The sequence below is a fragment of the Natator depressus genome, chromosome 1, assembly GCF_965152275.1.
Source record: "Natator depressus isolate rNatDep1 chromosome 1, rNatDep2.hap1, whole genome shotgun sequence".
NCBI classification, from domain to species: domain Eukaryota; kingdom Metazoa; phylum Chordata; order Testudines; family Cheloniidae; genus Natator; species Natator depressus.
Window position 1 is genome coordinate 302747430 of NC_134234.1, and position 24282 is coordinate 302771711.

General features: G+C 44.9%; 1 protein-coding gene and 1 long non-coding RNA gene across 5 annotated transcripts in view; one reads left to right on the forward strand and one right to left on the reverse strand.

Moving 5' to 3' along the window:
- Nucleotides 1-24282, reverse strand: part of ANKRD26 (ankyrin repeat domain containing 26) — a 196762-nt gene that overhangs the window by 20673 nt on the left and 151807 nt on the right. For all 4 annotated transcript variants that reach the window (XM_074942299.1, XM_074942302.1, XM_074942300.1 and 1 more), the window contains exons 36-38: nucleotides 21095-21385; nucleotides 19826-20061; nucleotides 13487-13733 (exon numbers count right to left, since the gene is read on the reverse strand). In XM_074942299.1, coding sequence (XP_074798400.1) covers nucleotides 13487-13733; nucleotides 19826-20061; nucleotides 21095-21385 — 774 coding nt within the window. The remainder of the gene's footprint in view (nucleotides 1-13486; nucleotides 13734-19825; nucleotides 20062-21094; nucleotides 21386-24282) is intronic.
- Nucleotides 13260-15503, forward strand: LOC141980746 (uncharacterized). Its single transcript, XR_012637599.1, has 3 exons — nucleotides 13260-13280; nucleotides 14938-15068; nucleotides 15232-15503. It is a non-coding gene; the product is annotated as an uncharacterized LOC141980746 (long non-coding RNA).

Here is a 24282-nt window from a genome sequence, read left to right on the forward strand (position 1 = left end):
CCAACTGGCAATCCTCTGCGAGAACACGGGAAGGCCTTTCATTCTATCTGCTGTAGCGATGAAGAGCTGAGTTGATTCACGGAAAGGCTTGGTACGTTCTAAATAAAAAGCCAATGCTCTTTGGCCGTCCAGCATGTGAAGATGCTTCTCTTCACTGGTCTTGTGCGGTTTGGGACAGAACACCGGGAGGAAGATGTCCTGGTTCATATGGATACCACCTTCATCAGGAAGGCCTGGTGGGGCTGCAGCTGAGCCATGTCTTTGTAGAAGAAGTTCTGAGGTCAAGGCTTTGATTTCAGAGACCCATCTTCCCAACGTCACTGCCACTTGGAACACGACCTTTCATGACAGGTGGGAAATGGAGCAAGAACCCAGCGGCTCAAAGGGCGGGCCGGTAAGCCTAGAGAGGACCAAGTTAAGAGGGCTATGGGACAGGAGCCCGCACCTGCAGGAGGAGTCTCTTGAGCCCTCTCAAGAATCGGATCGTCATGTCATGGGAAAACATTGTCGTCCTTGGATCAGTTGGTGAAAAGCAGAGATGGCCCCGAGATGCACTCTAATGGAAGTGTGTGCCAGGCCCTGGTTCCTCAAATGGAGCAGGTAGTCCAGGACAGCCTGTATGGAAGAACGTGAGGGAGAGATGCCACGTTCGGATGCCCAGCGGGAAAACCTCGTCCATTTAGCCAGGTAAGTCAGTCTGGTTGAAGGCTTTCTACTCCCCAGGAGGACCTGTTGGACTCCTTTTGAACAGGTCCGTTCCTCTGGGTTCAGCCACACAGCATACATGCCGAGAGGTGGAGGGACTCGAGGTTGGGGTGTAGGCGCTGACCATGGTCCTGTGACAGCAGGTCCAGACAGTTGGGCAGGGGCCAGGGTGGGGCCACTGACAAGTTCATGAGCATGCCGAACCAATGCTGGCGAGGCCACGCCGGGGCGATCATGACAACCTGCACATTGTCTCTCTTGATCTTTGCCAGGATCCTGCTGATGAGTGGAATCAGAGGGAATGCATAATCAGGCTCCCTGACCACAACAGGAGGAAGGCATCAGAGAGGGAGCCCTTGCTCAGACCTTGCCAAGAATAAAACCGGTGCATTTCCTGTTCTGTCTGGTAGTGAACAGGTCCACTTGGGGAGTTCCCCACCTTTGGAAGATCATGCAGGCTACTTCTAGATGGAGCGACCACTCGTGGTGAGAGGAGAAGTCCCTCCTGACCTGGTCCGCCAGCATATTCTTGACACGGGAAAGTGACAAGCTTCCAGGTGGATTTCGTGGCTGATGTAGAAGTCCCATAGATGGAGTGCCTTTTGACAGAGAGCCAATGAGCACGCTCCCCCTGGCCTGTTGATGTAGAACATCGAGGCTGTGTTGTCCGTCAGGACTTGTACCACCTTGCCCCAGAGGTGGGACAGGAAGACTGCAAGCCAACCGGACTGCTCGGAACTCTTTGATGTTTATATGCAACCTCACCTCCTTTGGGGGCCACATCCCCTGTGTCTGGCCGTTGCCAAGGTGCGCACGCCAGCCAAGGTCTGAGGCGTCCGACACCAACTCGATGTAGTGAAGGGGTTTGTTGAATGGAACGCCATCCAGGACTTGCCCTCAGTTGGTCCACCATTGCAGCGAGGTAAGTATTGCCTGGGGAATGGTAATGATAATTTCTAAGGGGTGCTGGGACTGGGAATAGACTGTCCCCAGCCATAGTTGCAGGGGCTGCATCCAGAGCCTGGCACAGTGGATCACGTAAGTGCAGGCTGCCATGTGACCCAGCAGGTGCATACGGACCCTGGCTGTAGTCAAAGGGAACGTGGAGACTTCCGCGCTGAGGTTTGTCAATGCGTGGAACCTCTTCAGTGGCAGGAACACCCTGGTGCAGGTCGAGTCGAGGACTGTTCCAATGAACTCTATCCTCTGCACCGGCACTAACGTTGACTTTTTGTCATTCACCAGTAGGCCCAGGGAGCGGCACGTGGCTTGAAGCACCGGGACATCCCTTTGGACTTGAGACCTGGAGCTGCCCTTGACGAGCCAGTCATCGAGGTATGGGTAGATCTGGATACCCTGTCACCTGAGGTAAGCTACTACCACCGACATGCACTTGGTAAACACTCTCGGTGCTGTCGCCAACCCAAATGGGAGAACCGCAAACTGGTAGTGGTGGGGCCCCACTGTAAACCGGAGAAAGCGTCTGTGTCCTTGAAAGATTGCTATGTGGAAGTATGCATCCTTCAAGTTGAGGGTGGCATACAAGTCTCCCGGATCCAGGGAGGGGATAATAGAAGCCAGGGAAACCATGTGGAACTTTAACTTCTTTAGGTACTTGTTGAGATCTCACACGTCCAGGATGGGCTGTAGACTGCCCTTGGCCTTTGGGATTAAAAAGTACCAGGAATAGAACCCCTTGTTCCTGTAGTCAAGAGAAACTTCCTCCACCACTCCCAGCTGTAGCAACCCCTTTACCTCCTGTGCAAGGAGACTTTTGTGAGGGGGGTCCCTGAAGAGGGACAGGGAAGGCAGATGGGGGGGGGTAGAAAGGAACTGGAGGGTATAACCCTGCTCCACCATGCTGACGACCCATCGGTCCAAGGTTACAGTGGTCCAAGAAGGTAGGAAAAGGGAAAGGTGGTTGGAGAACACTGGGACAGATGGATCCAGGGAATAGTCTGCTAGGTTGCCCTCGGGCACACCCACAAAATGACTGTTTGGCCCCTTGCTTGGCACAGGTCGAGCCCGACTGGGCAGAGGGTGGAGGCGTGTGGCTCTGACAGTGCTTGTAGCCCTTGGCTCGTTTGTGAGGCTGGTCCTGCCAAGGCTGGCTCCCCTGGCCCTGAGGCTGCTGCGGTTTGAACCACTTACGTGCCGGGGTTGGGACATAAAGACCCAGGGTTTTCAGGGTGGAGTGGGAGTCCTTGAGGCCATGGAACTTGCTGTCTGTTTGCTCTGCAAATAGGGCTCAGCCATCGAAGGGCAGTCCTTCATTGACTGCTGAGCCTCAGAGGGCAACTCAAAGAGGAGCAGCCAGGAGGCTCTGCATGGAGATAGTGGAAGCCATGGTGCGGACAGCAGCATCAGCGGTATCCAACACCGCCTGGAGGGCTGCCCTGGCCATGGTTGTGCCCTCATCAAGGATTGCTCGGAACTCCTTCTTGGAAGCCTTGGGGAGCGACCCTTCGAACTTGGCCATGGCTTGCCACATATTAAAGTCATATCAGCCAAGGAGGGCTTAGTGGTTGCCACGCTCAGCTGAAGGCTGGAAGATGAATAAACCTTACGCCCAAAGAGATCCAACCTCCTCTAGTCTTTATTTTGGGGGTGGCCCTGGGTTGTCCTTGACTCTCTTTGTGGTTAACCACCTCTACCACAAGGGAATTGGGGGCCGAATAGGAGTAGAAGTACTCATGCCTCTTGGTTGGCACAAAGTACTTGCATTCAGCCCTCTTAGAGATAGGGGCCAGGGAAGAGGGGGTTTGCCACAGGACATTCATGATTTTGGATACCCCTTCATGAAGGGGTATGGCCACCCTGGCAGGAACCGAGGAGCAGAGGACATCAAACAGGGAGTCCGAGGGCTCTTCCAGTTCCTCTGCCTGAAGCCCCAGGATGGACGCGATCATTTTCAAAAGTTTGTGGTGCACTTTGGTGTCATCTTGAGGAACTGGGTGAGGGGGCCCCGTGCGATGAGGACAATGCCACAAGGCCCTCTACTTCCATTGGTGGTCCAGTAGCTTGCTCCCCTGGGTCCTCCTGGACCTGTGGGGTCTTACCCCCCAAAGCCTCGACCAACAGAGGGGGATGAGATACTGAGGCCGCTGGCCTCTCCGAGGCTCTCAATGCCAACCGGGCAGCCTGGGAGGGTTGGGTGATAACAAGGGTTCCACAAGTACAATGGTACTGTCCACTGCGCCTGGGGCCATGGGACAGGTTTCAGTGCTGATGATGTAGGCGGCACTGCAGGTATCGGGGCTAGCCCCACGGTCAGGGAACCTCGCTTAGTGCCGGAGGTATAAACGGAGCGATTGGTACCGGGTGACCAGGATCAGGTGGAATGGTGGCTCTTGTCTGACCGGTGCCCATCACTGTGTCCCGAAGCCAACCTGTCCGAATGAGACAGGCATCTTGGTTGGGATCTCGGGGACCAATAGCATTTGGCGGATCTGCGTTGGAGACCTGGCAATTCACACCTCACTCTACTTGACTAGTACTGGGACGTCAAACTGGACCGGGAGCTAATAGGGGCTGGTTGCCAGGAGGATCTTCCTGGATAAGGTGACCTATTGCTAGGAGATGGGCGATGATGACCTGGTGATCTGCAATCTCTGATCCTCGATTGGTCCCTGTGATTGGTACCGGGCCCTTGGAGACAGTCGGGGCCGATCCAGGAGTTCTTGCCAGGTAGCGCGTGCCTCAGAGGGTCTGTGCCAATCTACCGACGAGGTACGCCTTGAGTCCCTCCATTGGTGCTCCCTGTGCGGAGACCAAAGAGGGCTCTGCTGAGCCTGCCTCTCTAGTCCTGAGGCATGACGGCTTCTGGTGGGTGCGCAATGATGGGACGTCCCTCTCGATGGGGAACAGTGCCGCTGAAGTGGGGACACCCGCATAGGTTTTCCCCAAGACCAGGGTACTGCTGGAGCCGGTGTGGGCAGCACCGGGAACGTAAGGCTCTCCTGAGCTGCCTGAAGGGCTTCGGGTGTCAATGGCACCTGAAGCTGGCTGGGGCCTGCACCGCTATCCGGAGTCACAGGTGAGGGATGGGCTACACTGCTTGACTTGAGCTGGGGCCCGACTTCCTGAAGGGGGCATTGAGCTGCATGGCATGGGTCGTGGCTCACCCCCAGCCCTCTCCTTTCCCTTACGGGAGGTAGGAGATCTTCCCCTCCCAGTCTTTTTCGGCTTCTTGACTGGAGCCATGGAGGGGGATCAGTGCTGGCTCGTAGACGGTGCCAGCCGAGCACTGCGCATGGAGTCCACGGTGCTGGATGTGGAGTCAGACCATTGCTCCGGTGCCAGAGTAAATGCCGACTCCATTAGGAGCTTTTTCAGACAGATATCATGCTCCTTCTTCGTCCTAGGTTTAAAGGACTTACAGATCTGACACTTGTCACTTACGTGCCCCTCGCCTAAGCACCTTAGGCAGCTGGTATGTGGATCGCTGGTGGGCATAGGTCCTGTGCACTGGTCACAGGGCTTAAAGCCTGGGGACCAGAGCATGCCCCATCCCCTGGCTGACTGCCATTGGGACTAACGATGAGTTTGAATACTACTAAGGGTAACTAAGAAACTACTAACTATATTACAGGTTTTCGAAGTTCGCATGAAACAATGCTAGCTGAAGCAGCAGATGTTCCAACACCATCACTGGTGGCAAGAAGGAACTAAGGGTGGGGGTAACTGGCGGTGCCCCTTATACTGCACCATGCGGGCACCAGAGCCAGTGCCCTACGGATACTGCTGAGGGAAAAAACTTCCATCACCGGTGCACGTGGCGAGCACACACACTTAATATGGAATGGACCTGAGCAAGCACTTGAAGAAGAAAGAGTAGTTACTTACCTTAATGTAACTGTGTTTTTTTGTGATGCGTTGTTTGCACAAATTCCACCTTGAACATGCATGTGCCCCATGTGCACCATATCAGATTCTTTTAAAATATCAATATCCATTGGGGCTGCTCCTGAGTCCTGGGAGCTCTCAAAACCACCATAGCCAAGGATATAAGGGATGGGACGGCCTCAACCACTTTTCAGTTTTTTCATTGATAAAGAATCCCATGTGACGGGACTTTGAATTAGCAAGGACAGAGGGCAGGTTGTGGAATCTGTGTGGACAATACATCTTGAAGAACCTCACTTACTGACTGTAAAGTTAAGTAACCTTTCTTTTTTGAGTAACTGTCCACACAGATTTCACTGTTGGTGATAAATAGGGCTGTCAATTAATCGCAGTTAACTCATGCGATTAACTCAAAAAAATTAATTGCAATTAAAAAAATGAATTGTGATTAATCGCAGTGTTAAACAATAGAATGCCAATTGAAATGTATTAAATATTTGTGGATGTTCTTCTACATTTTCAAATATATTGTTTTCAATTACTACTAACACAGACCACAAAGTGTACAGCGCTCACTTTATGTTATCATTTTTGATGACAAATAGTTGCACTGTAAAAAGGATAAATGAAATAGTATTTTTCCGTTAAGCTCATACAAGTACTGTAGTGCAATCTCTATCATGAAAGTGCAACTTACAAATGTAGATTTTTTTGCTACATAACTGCACTCAAAAACAAAACAATGTAAAACTTTAGAGCCGACAAGTCCACTCAGTGCTACTTGTTCAGCCAATCACTAAGACAAACAAGTTTGTTTACATTTACGGGAGATAATGCTGCCCATTTCTTATTTACAATATCACGTGACAGTGAGAACAGGTGTTCACATGACACTTTTGTAGCTGCTATTGCAAGGTATTTACATGCGAGATATGCTAAACATTCGTATGCCCCTTCATGCTTCAGCCACCATTCCAAAGGACATGCTTCTATGCTGATGATGCTTGTTAAAAAAATAATGAATTAATTCATTAAATAGTGACTGAACTCCTCGGGGGGAGAACTGTATGCCTCCTGCTGTTTCACTCGCATTCTGCCATATATTTCTTGTTTTAGCAGCCTCGGATGATAACCCAGCAGATGTTGTTCGTTTTAAGAAGACTTTCAGAGCAGATTTGACAAAACACAAAGAAGGTACCTATGTGAGATTTCTAAAGATAGCTACAGCACTTGACCCAAGGTTTAAGAATCTGAAGTGCCTTCCAAAATCTGAGAGGGATGAGATGTGGAGCATGCTTTTCAGAAGTCTTAAAAGAGCAACACTCTGATGTGGAAACTATAGAACCCGAACCACCAAAAAAGAAAATCAACCTCCTGCTGGTAGCATCTGACACAGATGTTGAAAATGAACACCTTTTGGTCCGCGCTGCTTTGGATCATTATCGAGCAGAACCTGTCATCAGCATGGACGCATGTCCTCTAGAATGGTGGTAAAAGCATGAAGGGACATATGAATCTTTACCGCATCTGGCTCCTAAATATCTTGTGACACCGGCTACAACAGTGCCATGTGAACACCTGTTCTCATTTTTAGGTGACACTGTAAACTAGAAGCGGGAAACATTATCTCCTGCAAATGTAAACAAACTTCTTTGTCTGAGCGATTGGCTGAACAAGAGGTAAGACTGAGTGGGCTTGTAGGCTCTAAAGTTTTATATTGTTTTATTTTCGAATGCAGGTTTTTTTGGTACATAATTCTATATGTGTAAGTTCAACTTTCATGATAAAGAGATTACACTACAGTACTTGTATTAGGTGAATTGAAAAATACTATTTCTTTTGATTTTTACATGCAAATATTTGTAATAAAAATAAACAAAGTGAGCGCTGTACACTTTGTACTCTGTGTTGTCATTGAAATCAATATACAGTATTTGAAAATGTAGAAAGCATCCAAAAATATTTAAATAAATGGTATTCTATTATTGTTTAATAGCACGATAAATCACGATTAATTTATTTAATCGCTTGACAGCCCTAGCGATAAGCAAACAGTATCCTGCGCCCAGATTATGTAAAGGAGTCATATTTAAGTACTGATTGAAGAATCACCTGACCAAAGCTTGCATCTGATCTAGAGGCTTGAATGGTAAAAGTATCGACTGAACTCCATATAGCTCTTCTACATATCTCAGTCAATGGGTCCATTAAAAGAGGCAGTGTAGACCCAGTGGATTCGAATCAAATGAGACCAGATGTGTCTAAGGTAATATCATTCTTTAATAATACATACAAAGTATGTATATTGTTCAAAATCCATTTAGACAATCTCTGCAAGGATATCTGTTGTCCCCTCATCTGTCCTACAAAAGTACTAAGCAGTCTCAGTGAAGCTCTAATCAATCAATCTAGTCCTGTCCAAATAAAAAGACTGCTCTAACTACATCCAGTGTGTAAAGGTTTGCTTCGGCAGGTGAAGAATGAGGTTTGGGGAAAAAGACTGGCAGATGAAGAGACTCATTAATGTGGAAGTCTAAGACTACCTTAGGCAGCAACTTCAGATGAGGCCAAATAGTGACTTTGTCCTTGTGAATGATGGTATAAAGAGGGCCTGCTATAAAGGCCTGAATCACCCATATCCTTCTGGATAGGGGCATAGACACTGGGAAGGCCACATCTTCACTGAGATGTGATGGAAGGAGCAGGTAATCATGGGCTTGAAGGAAGAACCCATTAAACTAGACATTGCAATCAGATTGCACGGGACAGGGACTGATGGAAAAGCTTGGATTAGTCCTTTCAGCAATTTTTCCACAGTGGGGTGACAAAATATCATGTAGCTTTATACTGGGGAACAATTTGCTGAGATTGCAGCCAACTGGACTCTAACCAAGTGCAGGGATAGTCCTGATTGCTTTAACAAGAGCAAATAATCTATATCTGAAGCTGTTGTCTAGAGAGGTGAGCAGTGATGTTGTTCAGCCCAAATAAACAATTGTTTCCATTTGGACTGGTAAATTTTCCTTGATGAAGGCTTTATGTTTCTGAAGCAAGACGAGTAGGATTGATGCAAAACAGCTCCTCTCTGTAGGTGTCAGTCAACCAGACTCCAAACTGCCAGGTGCAGGGACTATGGGTCTGGATGGAGGACCTGGGTATTGTTCTGAGACAGCAGGTTGGGTAAAACCAGTTAGGTGATTGGCTTTTGAACAGACAGTTCAATCAGGTCCAAACAATACAACTGCCTGGATTAAGCTGGGCTATCATGGTTTTATCTGAGCTTCCTAGCACGCTCGGAATCATGTGTATTGGTGGAAAAGCATACATCACCCCTGGTGTCCAAGGGATGAGGAAGGTATCTGTGAGGATCCCAGACTCCTGCCTTCTCTGGAGCAAAATCTTGGACATTTGTTGTTATGGCATATAGCAAGCAGGTCTACTGTCAGAGACCCTCATCTGTGCAAGATAGCCCAGGGAGTCAAACACTTGAGGGACCACTCACAAATCTCCAAGAGTCCTCTGCTGAGGCAGACTACCAGCATGTTCTGATGCCCCAGAAGATGAATAGTTAGTGGGATGACATGATGCTGAACGCTCCAAGTATGACTTCCTGGCACAGAGGGGATGGCTGGGCTTCTCCTTGCCTATTGATGTAACACTTTGCAATGGTGTTTTTGGTAAGCACTTGAAAGGCCCTGAAAGAGAGGCAGAAAGGGCCTTGCATGCCAAACAAATTGTTCTGAGTTCTAGCATAGCAATGTGGAAGGAGGATTCAGGAGCTGACCATTTCTGTTGAATCTGAAGTTGATTCAGGTGTGCTCCCCACCCTTAACAAGTGGAGGTGTACATGATTAATCTTTGATGGAAGGAATGTGAAAAATGGAACTTTTCAATACACTTATTTTGGTTGTGCCCACCAATCAAATGATCACAGGACTTCTGTGTGCCCCTTCTTGTCCATGCTGCACTGAGCAGATACACCGATTTCAACCACACTTCGAGTGGACAAAAGTGAAGCGTGGCAAAATCTTTAGAGAAGTTCTCACTTGCGTTATGAAATGCACCTGGAACTGCTTTATGATGTCTGATCTCTGTTGCGGTTGGTATGTCTTTGCTAACCTGGAATCTAAACATTGCCCCTATGAGTTCAATGCATTGTGTTGGAGTTAGTGTGGATTTGTTTTTGTTGCCCATTGAGTCCCAGAGGGCTGAAGAGAGCTAGAGTTTTTTGTATGGAGTAGGTGACTTATTGAGGGGACTGATTAATGTGGAAATCAGATGAAGCCTAAGGGTGACTAAGGTATATTTTCTGTGATACTCCCAGCACAATGTGAAAGTAGCTGTGAACCAGCCCATGGGATCCAAAAAGGGGATAACACAGGCTAAGGTGACCATCCTGAATTTGAAACACTGAGCAAAAGGACTGAGATGTTGAAGATTCAGGTGGGGTCTCCATGCCCCCTTCTTCTTTGGGATCAAGAAGTAGTGGGAATAGAGCCCTTTTCCTTTGAATCCTTAAGGAACTTCCGCCACTATTCCCAGTGTTAAATTTATTGTCTTAAAAGTGTCTCGTGAGAGAGATCTCTGAGGAGGAGCGGGAAGAGTGGGGAGGAGATTGTAACAGCTTGAAACTGGATGGGATACCCCTTGTTCACTATCTTGAGGACTGACTGGTCTGAAGTAATCCCAGCCCAAGCTTCTCTGAAATAAAACAGGTGGTTTCCAACATGAATAGAAGGGAGTCGATGCACAGGTGGTCCAGCTGGGCTCTCGACATTGCTTTCAGAGATGTTTTGTGACCAACTGTCCCTGTTGCAGGGGTGCCAAGGAAGAGCTCAAGGAATGTCATTGGTGAAAACACTGCCTCTTCCTTGGTGGCTATGAAATGCGTTGTTGAGGATAGCATTGCTGCTGTATTTATACAAGGACTGCTGACAAAACATTGTTGTTTACCTCTAAGAGCTGGATCACATAAGCCTCAGTGACTGGAGGGTTGTTCTCTGTATCTTTAAGAAAGTGCAATGCCCCATCAGTGTCACTACTGAACAGTTAATTACCTGGGAAGGGTAGATCCTGTATGGTCACTTAGACTTCATGAGGGATAGTAGATGTCTATAGCCAGGACAACCTTCTCATTGTCACAGCCATAGCTGTGGTTCTGATGCATTGCTTGGAGCAATGTTCTAGCAGTGAGCTGTCCATCTGTCATGGTTGACCTTAACTCTTCCTAGTATTCACGGGGGAGCTTCTATGTTAAGGTGAAGAACCTGTCCCAAAAGCGGACATCATACTTAAAAAGAAGTGCTTGATAACTGGCAACTCCTAGTTGACGATTCGCTGAGAAGTATATTTTTTTGTCTGAAAAGATCTAATTTCTTTGTCTTTTTCTGGGAATGGATTTGGGCTGTTTAGATTTCTCATGAACAGCCTGGACAATCAGGGTACTGAGGCTGGGATTCTAAAAAGTATTTGTGCCCATTAGCTAGCACAAACATCTCTTGTTTGTGCACTTGGAAGTTGTGGGGGGAATGGATGCAGGAGTGTCCCAGATGACCTTTGTTGGTTCCAAAAGCCCTAAATTAATAGGTGAAGTCATTTTGCTTAAAGATGATGGGTGGAGAAGGGCTAATATCTTATGTTGCTTTTCTTGGATTATCTCTAATAGGATATCCAATGTTTCTGCTAGTCTCATCATTTCCTGAAAAACTTTTAACCACCCTGAAGAGTATGTAGGAGGAGGGTTGGTCGTTTCATCAGCAAGCGAGGAGGAAATAGCTAGAGATTGTGAGTGGTCCGAGGAGAGGTCATCTCCACTGAGGTCTTCCTCTCCTTTCAGAAACTGATGATGTCTGGGGGTGGGTACTAGGACTGGCTCAATCTGCTGTGTAGGCAAGGGGTGGTCTTGGTCTGAAGACCACTGAGGGAGCTGGTTTCCCAACATAAGGGTTGATACTGCATGGAGACCAATGAAGCCAGTGTTGGTAGGAGTGTTGAGGGGGAGGACGACACATGGAATGGGAGAGTACCAGTTTAGAAGTTCCCTTATCAATTCAGAACTTGTGGGTGCCTCTTAGGGGCACCATCATTATGTATGCATCACTGGTTTTCTTGGTGCTGCTGCCATTGGTATGGACCTATCCAGCGCCAGAGAGGAGTCTGCCGCCTGAGTGGTATCAGAAGTGGCAAAGTGCTTACTGTGTGAAGTGACTGTCAATGCCGACTTCGGCTTTTCTGTACTTGTGTGAGGCTCAGCCTCAAGGGACTGGAGTGTCAGAGCCTCAGGTGAGGACTTAAGTCTTCTGACTGGGAAGGAAGATTTGTACGTTCCTTGGTCCGAGGAGCAGTGCTCCTTATGGTCCCTCTCCTGGGTCAATGCCAGAGGAGTGGGTATTCTGAGTGTTCTGTGAGTTTGGGATGACATCATAACTTGCTGGAGTGTGTGTGACTGACTGGATAGAGAAGGTCTCTCAGGTCACTTGCCAGGATCTGAAGATGCATGCATAGACGTCTCCAGGTGATGCAGCTTCAGGGTACTCAGAGATATTTGTGTACCAAGTATCACTCAGCTACGTGTCCTTCTCTTACACCTAAGAGGCATCTTGAATGTCTATCACTGATGGACACTGCTGTCTCGCAGGACAGGCAAATATTGAATCCTGGAGACTTGACTTCAGTCATTCTGAGCCTGTGTATGTGGGGTGAGGGGAGAAGTGTCTAGCTCTTACACAGAGAGATTGGGGGTGTGTGTGTGTGCAAGAAATCAGATATTAAGTAAAAACTCCCCCCCCCCCACAGTGTTAACTAAGCTTATGTAAGCTACCAACTACATACCAGACAATAGCTCCAAATCCTCTCTGTAGATGAAGGGAAGTGGACACCATGGGGTTCCATTTTGTAGCCACAAGCAGTAAGAAGGAATTGAGAGGTGGTTGAGGCTGCCCAGCCCATTTTAAACTCAGCTATGGTGGTTGTAAGGGCTCCCAGGCTACAGGCATGGCCCCAATAGACACTGCTATTGAAAAACAATCCAACCTTGCATGCATGGAATCCATGCACACTCAGGGTAGAATTTGTGTTGACAGTAACTTGAAGAACAATTAGTTTTACCTTTTAATTATTATTTACCATTCATATTTCAGCAGAGGAGGAAACCAGGCAATAATACAGTACATATACGGTATCATTTATCTTGCCATATTATGCTACTCTTCAACCTGAGACAGCCCAAAGAGACTAAGCTAAGGAGCTATTAAAAAGTAAATATTTACTGTGCATGGCATAAATTCCTCACCAAGGGATGTATACTAAATACAGACATCCCCATTGTACAGCATTCTTTTTTAACGGGGCCCAAGTGGCCAGTATTCTGTGCCAAGTCACTTGCCAAAGAGTGGAGCCCTATGACGCATGTATATAGCATAAACATTAGGAAGGTAACAGAGGAAGGCAAAAGTACCGTTAACTAATACTTGTTCTTCAGAATTTTTGTACCCCTCTTTTAAATTAAAGCTAGCAAGAATTACAACATCATGAGCTTTTTATCTTCACCCTTTCATAATACAAACGATCTTTCTATGTAAATAAATAATATGCACCTGTGTTAGGAGTTTCCTGCAACCTAAGACAAATATTCTTAAGATTTTTTTCTTCTTCTTGTTAGATGTTAATTGCCAGATATTCTGTCTTGTGTGCATGCTTATTTGCACACAGGCCCATACGGCCCACTGTATGTAAGTACTATAGTCTCTTTTCCCTCTAAAATTATATATATATTTATTTTCATGATTAATTATTGTGGTTTTTACACTATTAGGTTACAAACATTGGGATATATATTTTGCATTTAAAATGAACGCTCATTAATAAGACTAAGACAGACTATGCTTTAACCTAAATTATATAAAAATAATTTAGAATGATATTTGTAATTACTCACCTTAGCAAGATAAGCTTCCACTCTGTTTTTTGAAGATAATGCATTTCCAGTTGGGTTTATGAAACTTCCTCCAAGACCAAGACTTCTATTTAGTGTTAAATTATTGCCGAGATTGCCAAGTTGAGTTGTATCCAGGACTGGACTTGCAGAAAGACCTCCATTTACAATGCTGTTAGCAATTAAAGATTTGCTCCTATGGCGCTCATGAAGGAGTTTTGCATTGGCCTCTGCTATCCTTTCATTAGCTCTGTGAAAAATATAGATGTAGTTTTTACTCACGCTTTCACAACTAAATGTTATCATCCAAATTTCAAGCTATTTTTATTATATTTCTATAACTGTAAATGATTAAGAATATTAGAAATGAGGAATTACTCAATTCCCTCTATCAAAGAAGTAGCCATGTTAGTCTGTATCCACAAAAATAACGAGGAGTCCGGTGGCACCTTAAAGACTAACGGATTTATTTGGGCATAAGCTTTAGTGGGTAAAAAACCCACTTCTTCAGATGCATGGAGTCCCACAAAAGCTTATGCCCAAATAAATCTGTTAGTCTTTCAGGTGCCACTGGACTCCTCGTTTTTGTCAATTCCCTCTGGAGTTTTCTGAGAACCCAATTCTGAAAGATTCTGAGTGCCTCTTGGGAATGAATGGGAGTTAGAGATGCTCAGCAGTTCTCAGAATTTGACCTCAAGACAATTTATCTTAGGTAGTTATAAGTCCCGATTACTATAATCTTTAATGTATTTATATTATCTCATAATACCCTGTGAGAACAGAAAGTAATATTATCTCCATATTACATAAGGGGGAAACTGAGGCCCAGAGAGAGTAAGCAACTTGCCCAAGATCACAGAGGAAATCTTTGGCAGAGCTGGGAACTAAACCCAGGTCTCCCAAATCCTAGACTAGTACCCTAATAACTGGACTGTCCTTCCTCTCAATGTAGTTCCAATCCTGAGAAGTACTGTTATAATGGGAGCTGAACTGACCCTAAACACACCATCAGATCAGGCTTTTTTTCTAGAGAGCCCTATTCTTATTCAAGCATGGATTGAGGCTGATAGGGTAAGGAAAAAAGAGATTACTCACCCTGGGCAGTAACTGCAGTTCTTCGAGATGTGTCCTCCTACAGGTGCTCCACTTCAGATGTGCATGCGCCCCACACATATTTAATCTGAGATTTTCATGAGCAGTCTGCATTTGGCCCATGCATGTGCTGCTGATAGCCTCATGCCCTGCAGCGAGGCTATATTAGGCTGCATGAGCAAACTGCCCTCAGTTCCTTCTTCACCGCTGCACCTCAGAAGAAAACTCTGAAGCAAAGGGGAAGGAGGGCGGGTAGTGTAGCACCCAAAGAGGGACACATTTAGAAGAACTACAGCTAATGCACAGGGTGAGTAACCTCTCTTTCTTCTTTGAATAATGTCCCTATGGGTGCTCCACTTCAGGTAACTCCCGAGCAGTATCCCCATAAGGAGGAGGAAGCCTCAGAATCAAGTCCAGCACAGAAGAAAGAACTGCATTGCCAACTGCTACATCAGCTCTAGAGGCACTGACTAAGGCGTAGTGCCTGGAGAAGGTATGTACCAAAGACCATGTAGCAGCTCTGCAAATCTCAGATACTGGGGAATTTTTAGGTTGAGCTATAGATATAGATTGTGACTTAAGTGAGAACCTTTAGATCTGTCTACAAACAAAATGAGCAGTCTAGGAGATTTACAAAATGATTTAATCCTATCTAGGTAGAAGGATAACACCCTCTTGACATCTTCAGTATGGAACACAGTCTCCAGATTGGAATTATGTGGTTTTGGAAAGAACACTGGCAGGTAAATGACTTGACTCACATGAAACTCAGAAGACACTTTAGGAAGAAACCTGATGTGTGGTCGTAAAGTAACTTTGTCCTTGCAGAATACTGTGAAAGGAAGGTGTCATAAATATAAAGGGAAGGGTAACCACCTCTCTGTATACAGTGCTATAAAATCCCTTCTGGCCAGAGGCAAAGTCCTTTTACCTGTAAAGGGTTAAGAAGCGCAAGTAACCTGGCTGGCACCTGACCCAAAATGACCAATGAGGGGACAAGATACTTTCAAATCTGGAGGGGGGAAAAGGCTTTTGTCTGTCTGTGTGATGATACCTTTGCCGGGAACAGATCAAGGATGCAAGCCCTACAACTCCTGTAAAGCTAGTAAGTAATCTAGCTAGAAAATGCGTTAGGTTTTCTTTGTTTTGGCTTGTGAAATTCGCTGTGCTGGAGGAAATGTGTATTCCTGTTTTGTGTCTTTTTGTAACTTAAGGTTTTGCCTGGAGGGATTCTCTATGTTTTGAATCTGACTGCCTGTAAGATTATCTTCCATTCTGATCTTACAGAGTTGTTCTCTTATCTTTTTTTGTTCTTCTAATAAAGTTCTGTTTTTTAAGAATCTGATTGGGTTTTTTGAGTCTTAAAAATCCAAGGCTGGTTTGTGCTCATCTTGTTTATTCTCAAGCCTCCCCAGGAAAGGGGGTGTAAGGGCTTGGGGGGATATTTTGGGGAAATAGGAACTCCAAGTGGTCCTTTCCCTGATTGTTTGATAAATCACTTGATGGTCGCAGCGTTCTCCCTAATCCAAGAGCAAAGACTTTGTGCCTTGGGGAAGTTTTAACTTAAGCTGGTAGAAATAAGCGTAGGGGGTCTTTCATGCGGGTCCCCACATCTGTACCCTAGAGTTCAGAGTGGGGGGGAACTCTGACAGAGGGTCTACCATGAAGGCCCCATCTCCCCGATTCTGTGGGCTGAGGTAATAGCCACTAAGAAGGCTGTTTTCATAGACAAATTCAGTAAGGAGCGTGTCACCATCGGTTCAAAAGGAGATTTCATGAGTCTTTTAAGAGACAAAATTAAGGTCCCAAACTGGGGTGGGGATTACCCAGACCTTTCATGAATGTTATGGTTGTAGAGTGAGCAAACAGTGAGAACCTCCAATAATGGTATGAAAAGCTGTTAAGGCACCCAATTGAATCTTGAGAGAACTAAGTAATAGACCCATTTGCTTTAGTTGTAGCAGGTATACCAGAACAAGAGGAAGCAAAGCAGATTTGGGGACAGGATTCTGGAATTCAAACCAGTGACTAAATCTTCTCCACTTTTTGAAGGTATTTCTGGTAGAATCTTTCCTATTTTATCTATTGTACTTCTGCAAAGCAGACCAACTCTAACGCCACGAACCATCAAGGAGCCATGCCTTCAGGCGGAGAATGCTCAGATTACGATGCAGCAGCTGACTGGCACCCTGGGAGAAGAATGATTAGAAGATTTATCACTGGACAAAGAGCTAGGCAAAACAGGTAGGAAATCAGGCCTGCCTTGATTGCGTTGGGGCTATTAGGATAAGTCTGCTCTTATCCTGTCTGATTTTGTTCACCACTTTGAGAATCAGAGGTGTTGGGGGAAACGCATAAAACAGTTTCTTCGTCCAAGTGAGGGGGAAGGTGTCCCCCAATAAATTATGACCTAAGCCCCTCCTTGAATAGAATAGATAGCATTTTTTGTTTATAGCTGTGGCAAAGAGGACCACTTCTGGAAATCCCGGAGTCTGAAATATGCCAAGAACCTGGGAATCCAACCCCGATTTGTAGTCTTGGGAAAAACGCTTGCTGAGAGTGTCAGCTGTGACATTCATTATTGAAATTCTTATGCAATGTTTTATATAGCAGTTCCATAACCTTATTGCTTCAGCGCAGAGGGAAGGGGATCTCGCTCCTTCTTGCCGACTGATATATAACATGCAGGCCACATTGCCTATCATAACTTCGATACACCTGTGTCTGATGAGAGGCAGAAAACAAACGCAGGCATTTCCGACTGCTCTGAGCTCGAACAGGTTGATGGGGGGGGGGTGGATTCTTAGGGTGACCATCTGCACTGTAACATTAGAGCACTGAGGTGCGCCCTCCTCCATCCTAACAGAGATGCAACTAGGGTTACAGTTACCATTGGCATTGGTTGAAGGAAGGGAATCCGTACCCCTACATTGTGATGAACATTCCACCAGTCTAGGGAGTACCTGACTTGTTGAGAAACTGACACCTGTTTGTCTAGGCTGTATCTGTTTGGTAAGTAAACTGGTCTGAGCCACCACTGGAAACAGCAAAGGCACAATCTTGCATGTTCTGTCACAAAAGTGCAAGCTACCATGTGACCTAGAAGTTGAAGACTGTTTCTAACAGAAGTCTGGGGTTTTCTTTGAATATTTCTGACAAGGTTTGATAGTGTTGTGGATCTGTCCAAGGGAAGGAAGGCCCTGGATGCCAAGGAATACAGGGATACCCCTATAAATTGTATGTTCGGAACAGGAGTCAGTGTGGATTGTCCCACTTTCAATTGAAAACCCAAGTCCAAGAACAAAAAGTGCTTTCTGTTTGGCAGATAACATTTCTTGGTATGACTGAACCTTGAGCAACCAATCGTCAAGGTATGGGAATACTGTAATTGCCTGATGACACAGGTAGGCAGCCACCACTGACAGAACCTTTGACAACAATCTTGGAACCGATCAGGGCTCTGGAGAACTGCTGCCAATAAGCTGCCCAGGAATCCCAATATGGCCATTGAAGACCATAAGGGGGAGGTGGGTGGTATCCAGGGTTGCTCTTATCAGGAGTCATGAGGTCCCCGGACATCATCTGTCTCTTAGAGAAAGGGGGTTTATATATGGATATGTAGGAGAGCCCTAAACAGAGATCCGTGATACTGAAGAGAGGTTTCCATCATCATTATCTTCCTCCTCTAATGGGGGAACTCTGACCAAAAAGGGAAGTGACTGTACTGGGGATATATAAGGGTCTGGAGATTGAGAGGTTCTCGGTACCTAGAGATGCTTGGTACTTGCCAGCAATGGAGACTCTGGTTCAGGAGTCACTGATAAGTCCTTTGGATACCTAATGTCTTGCAGTACTGAGTGGAGCTGCGGCACTGAGTGCTGTTGCAGCACCGACAGACTGGAATGCTTGTCCCTGCAGAATGGTGATGATGGTTTTGAGTGATTCACAGGCAGCGCTGATGTAGATGGAGGCTTAGTTCTACATGATATTGAAAAGCTTGACATAGGTACCAGGAGAGGGGTTAGGTCTGATGGTACCTATATTCTTCTGTGTTTTCTCTGATCATCTCCACTAGATGGTACTGGAGCCTTCTCAGAGCCAGGTTTACTCTTCAAGCTGCTGGATTTTCCTGACTCACTGGTACTGGAGGAGCCCTTCACTTTTATGGTACCAAGCCTTGAGGATGAAGTCTTTGAGGCTGCTGGCCTGGTCTAAGAGCGAGGGTTTTTGAGATGGATCTCTTCAGAGGGGAATTAGAGCTTCTCTTTTTAGGATCTTTAGAGGAGGTCTCTGAGGCTTTCCCCTTTGCAGGAGAGTGTTGCACCAAAGTCAAAGGGGCACTAGAGGGACTGATGTACGGGGTGCAGGGGTTCTCCTGACTTGGCTCCGAAGTGGGGAGAAGGGAGCTCTCCTTCATTAACAGTCACAGCTTGAGTTCCCAGTTCTTCTGTGCCCTGGATTTGAGGGCTAACCGGAAGTTACACTTCTGTGGACCATGCAACTCTCCCCGGCAGTGAACCCACTTAGACTGTCCATTGCTGATCAGGATAGCTTCTCTCCATGTGAGGCAACATTTGAACCCCGGTGAACCGGGCAGGCCCCTCAAAGAAAGGATTTTCCCAGAAGCAATAAAATAATCTTTCAATAACCAGTAACTAACTACTGTACTACTACTACAAATTAACTAAACTAAATAAACTCAGTAGAATGAACTCAGCAAGAACCCGAGGCAGGCACAATGTAGACATGCTAAGCTCCATCTCAGGCTGAGGCAGTTGCCTGCGCAGCCTCATATAGCCTCAGTGCAGAGCACGAGGATATCAGCAGTGCATGTACTGGCCAAATGGACATTGCTGATGAAAATCTTTGATCAAAGACATGTGGAATGTAAGTGCACCTGAAGTGAAGCACCCACAGAACACTACTCAAAGAACTGCAATTTCTCTTGCCTACTGTAAGTACAGATTATTACAGAGCAGCCAGAAGACATGCCTGTTAAAAATCAAAATAACTTTATAATATACTCTATAAAAACGAATGATATTTCTGCTACTTATAAAATATTGACAGGAATTCATGTTTCTCAGCCTTCCAGTTAGTTGTGAAAGTCTACTGCATCCACAGATAACTGCTCTTGGATTGATGCATATTACGGTGAGCAGGTCCAGGAGTGAGGCATTTTAAGATGAAAGTTAATGAAGGGAAAAATAGTATTTTACCATTTGTTTTAAAATAAAGATTTTGACTTACCTATCCAGTTTACTTGCTAGTGATTTTCTAATTTTTAACTCTTCCAAATAAAGTTCTTTGTATCTTTCCAGTTCTGTCTGCGTAGACTGTTTTTGAAAGACACTGTCTTCTTGTGTGTTTTTTATTCTAGCCAGTTCAGATTCTAGATCTCTAATTCTGTGCTCCAACTGGTTTCTCAGTGAAGTATTATTAGTAGTTCTTATTTGTTCTAATGTCTCTTGGGAGGCTGCCTGCGTCTAAAGCAAATAATACAACTTTAATAAATTGGAAGAAAGAGGATTTTTTTCCCAACTGTTACTCATATTCAATATAAGTACACTATCTTACTCTGATAGGGAACTACTCTTCCTTAGTGCCATCAACGATACAGGGAGACATTTGAAGTCACTACGCAATAGAAAGATTTCAGCTTAGAAAGAAACTGTCCATTATTAAGGATCTATTACATTAAAGTTAGCACTACACAACTTTCAGTCTTATAGGACAATAGTCTAATGGAAACTGGAGCCAGAATCCCATGTGATCTATACACACATAGATAATACTTCCAGCATTGAAATAATAAATGTGGAGTCAAAAAGAGGAGGTTATTTTGTAACTTTTGTTCTCTCAACATACTGTGTTCAGAACCACACTGTAGCAGTTAACATGCCTGGTCACTGACCATGGAACCATCAGTAATAACAAATCGAGGGGGTGAGGGGAAGCGAAGGGGTGGTGTAGGTGAGGTGGTAGACACACATCTTTTGAGCCCAAATAGTCTACTGGCCGAGGATATAAATAATCCATCCCCTTAGTCTTTCCTCAGTTCATCTTTATCTACAGAAGCTCATGAACTGAATTCCAAAGAAGAGGGGAGGAGGGAAAATCAGTGTAGCTCTGCAAAAGAAATACAAAGAACAAAAGCTACTTTGGTCAGTGTGATAGGATACAATCCCTCTAAGAGTAAGCAAGTTGAGCATCCCCTCCAGGGTAAAAAATGAGTCATGAGGGAAAATCAGTCTGGGGCAGTCTTTGGGATAGAATGACCTGCAGGCGCTACTGTAAGGGATTGTACTCAATTTTACTTTTCTTTGTATTTTTTTTCTTCCTTCTACTGTATCTCTAGTTCCCTAACTACCAAACTGGAAACATATGGAAATACTATACATTTAGCTTTTATGATGAAAACAAAGCACCTAAAATATAAATTTCAACATGGAAATGAATATGGAATATAAAGCGTAAAGTACCAATTTACAGCATACAGTAAGTAGCAAATAAATTAACCTGCAAAAATAGATTGACTTCTTCTAGTTTTTGTCTTATTTCTTGTCTAGCTCGTTCTTCAATCTCTCTTTTATACTGTTCTAGTTGACTGTGGTCCATCATATTAGTCTCTACTTGATGTTTGAGAGTAGCTACTTCTCCTTCCAGCTGCCATTTGCTCTTCTCCAGCTTTTCATGATTCTTATGCAGTATCTTCATAGAAGACAACTGTTCTCGTAGATCACGATTTGTAGATTCTAACTGCGTAGATTTTTTTGACTCTATATCCAGCTTTTTGGAAAGTTCATCTATCTGTACACATTGAAAAAGTTTAAACTCAATCATCAAACAGGGGGTTCAAAATTTCTCTAAATTCAATGAAAGTCAGTGAAAAAAATCACAATAATTTTACAAGTTCATAATTTTGCATTTAAAATTATAATAAATCATTCTAAACTTACTAAAAGCAGATCTTTTAAATTATTTTTCATAGAACAGCTTAAGTTCTCTTCTTTATCAGCCTATATACAGTAGTTTCCAGAAATACTTTAAAAAATAAAATCATTTAGGCCCCAAACCTACAAGCATTTTGCCCATGTATTTGGCTTTAAATGCGTAAGTAGTCCCAATGAAGTCACGGGCCTATTCATATGCTCTAAAGTAAACAGGAGCATAAGAGATGGGGCCTTGTTATGTATCAAAAATGCTATGCAACCCTTTAAAACTTGCAAAATTGGATTGTAGGAAGCCTTTTATGTTAGCAGAGAAATAAAATATATTTGTGGTAAATCAAAAGGTAGTTTGCTTATAAGAATTTAAAAGACAATGTGAGATCTTTCAGTAGGATCTGAAACCTGAATAAAACTCACTGGAAAAAAAACTGTTAATCTTTTCTGTCATTACTGCATATTTTATGGTTTCCTTGTCCTTTTTAACATAAAAAAGGAAAATAGGAAAATAAATAAAATAAATACTGTGTAAAAATATGTAGACAGTATCAAACAGACCTTCTTATTCCAACTGTACTGATATGTATAAACATAACTGCAAGGAAGGGAATATATACAAATCCTCTTCCTTGATGTTCAAATATAATTTTTACATTTTAACTGCAACAAAGTCATACAAATACTATTAATTTTATTTATAAAAATGCTCTGATGTGAAGGCACTCAAAGCACTAAACACATAATTAAAAAAGTTACTTAATTTCTAAAATATAGTGCACTAGCAACAAAGCTAAACTCATAAAATGATGGGAACAGACTGTAGTAAGTTAGGCCCTACCTAGGAATGGTGGAAATGTTTCTAAATATAAGCCAGATAAGGATAATAAAAGCTATTTCTAGGACACGTTTTCAGGTTTTTAACAATAGGGCAGGATGGGCTGAGACAGCTGACAAGGGGAAAAAAGTTCCACTCCCTACAGACCTACCTCATTGCCTGCTTACCTAAAATATGATGGTGGAATCCCTAAAAGGCAGGTGACATCAGAGCCTTAACATATAATAAGACTCAAGAAGATGGTCTGGAACAAAACCAAGTATATTCAATGGCAAAAAACTACGTTAATGCAGATTTAAGGTTGCTTGGGGCGTGTGGTCCCCATGCAGAACGTTGAGTTGAGCAAATCTCAAAACTTCTGAAAACCAGCAAATGCAGTTAAGGTTGTCCATGCAACCTTAACTCTGCTTTCTTTCAGCAATGCCCCAATACACCCTGTTAACACACATACCTTTACTCTGCCACTCCCCAGGTGCTGAAATGAACAAGCTCTTCACCTCCTTTTACAACACATTCACTCTCACCCACAGAATTCCATCTAATACTATGGGTGGGGAGGAAGGTTGCCCACATCACCTCTGCTCTGTTCCCCTGGAGATGGCAGCAACCAATGGGAACTATTTGCATGCAGACAGTGTTAGGCATATCTACACTAAATGGTGGAAGGCATAAGGCATTTTTTACAAAGACCATTGTCAGTGGTGAGGGGCAATATGAGAGGATTCTAATGCTTTAATTATGTTTAAGTGAAAGTGATGGCTGAGATGATATCGTGTTGTGACAGATTTCTGTTACCAATCTGCCTGAGGCGTCAGGTGATCAGGCTGACGCCACAGGATTGTTTGGGGGAGGAGATTACAGAACATACCAAGTAACTGAGTTTTTAAAGCTTTATTGATAAAATAATAAAACAACAGCAGAGAGTGCTGGGCGGGGGGGGGGGGGGAGGTTCCCCACATCACTCTGAGAAAGGAAGAAAGCATTAGTGCCCCAAGCCCTAACCCACTTTCATACTCACACCCACACTACCCGAGGCTGGCCAAGCCTGGGTGTAACATAAGAAGAAGAGGGGGAGGGGTGGACGGCAGTTCTTGTGCTGTGCACAGGTTGTCCAGGGTCCGCTGTTGATCTCCAATTTGCCTCAGCTCCCGGGCGGGTTTTTAAGTCCTGGGGTCTCTTGGGGGGTGTCTCCTTCAGAGACCTTTGTTCCCCATGCTCTGTGTACCAGTCTAAACTGGCCTTCCATGGTTTCTTCAGCTTTCCCAAAACACACCGGTTTCAGGGCCGTGAGACAGTTATGTTTTTTCCTTGTTGGCCTTTGCTGTCTTGGTCTTTTTTGCAGCCCCTGCATTTCGTTCAACAACTCTTCTTTCTTACAGCTGGTCGGGGGAGTGGGGGGTGGACTCCCCCCCCCCCCCTTCTGTCTTGGCAGGTAGCAGAGTGAGTGTGGGTAGTGGCCTTGGGCTGATGTCAGCTCCTTATTTTCGGGTTTAGCTGGAACATCAAGTTAACCCGTTTCCCACCCCCCCGCCTTCTGTCTTTTTGCCGCCTGTAAAGAAACCTTTTGTTCCGTATTTATACCTTTAACCCTTCCCAACATTCTTTCTAATACATACAAAAACATTTGCAACATATGAGGCTGGTATTTACACGGGGGACCCCCGGGGGGGAAGGGGGCAGCCATCTTGTGACAGTGTGAGTAAGCGCAAGGGAGTTGTAAAAGGCTGTGAAATAGGCTATGTATACACTATGAACCTTACAGCTGTACTGGTGCAGCTGCGCTGCTGTAAGGTCTCCTGTGTAGCGGCTCTTTGCTGGTGGGAGAGAGCTCTCCCGCCGGCATAATTAAACCACCCCCAACGAGCCGTAGTACCTGTCGGCAGAAGAGAGACATACCACAGTCCACACTGGCGCTTTTGTCGGTG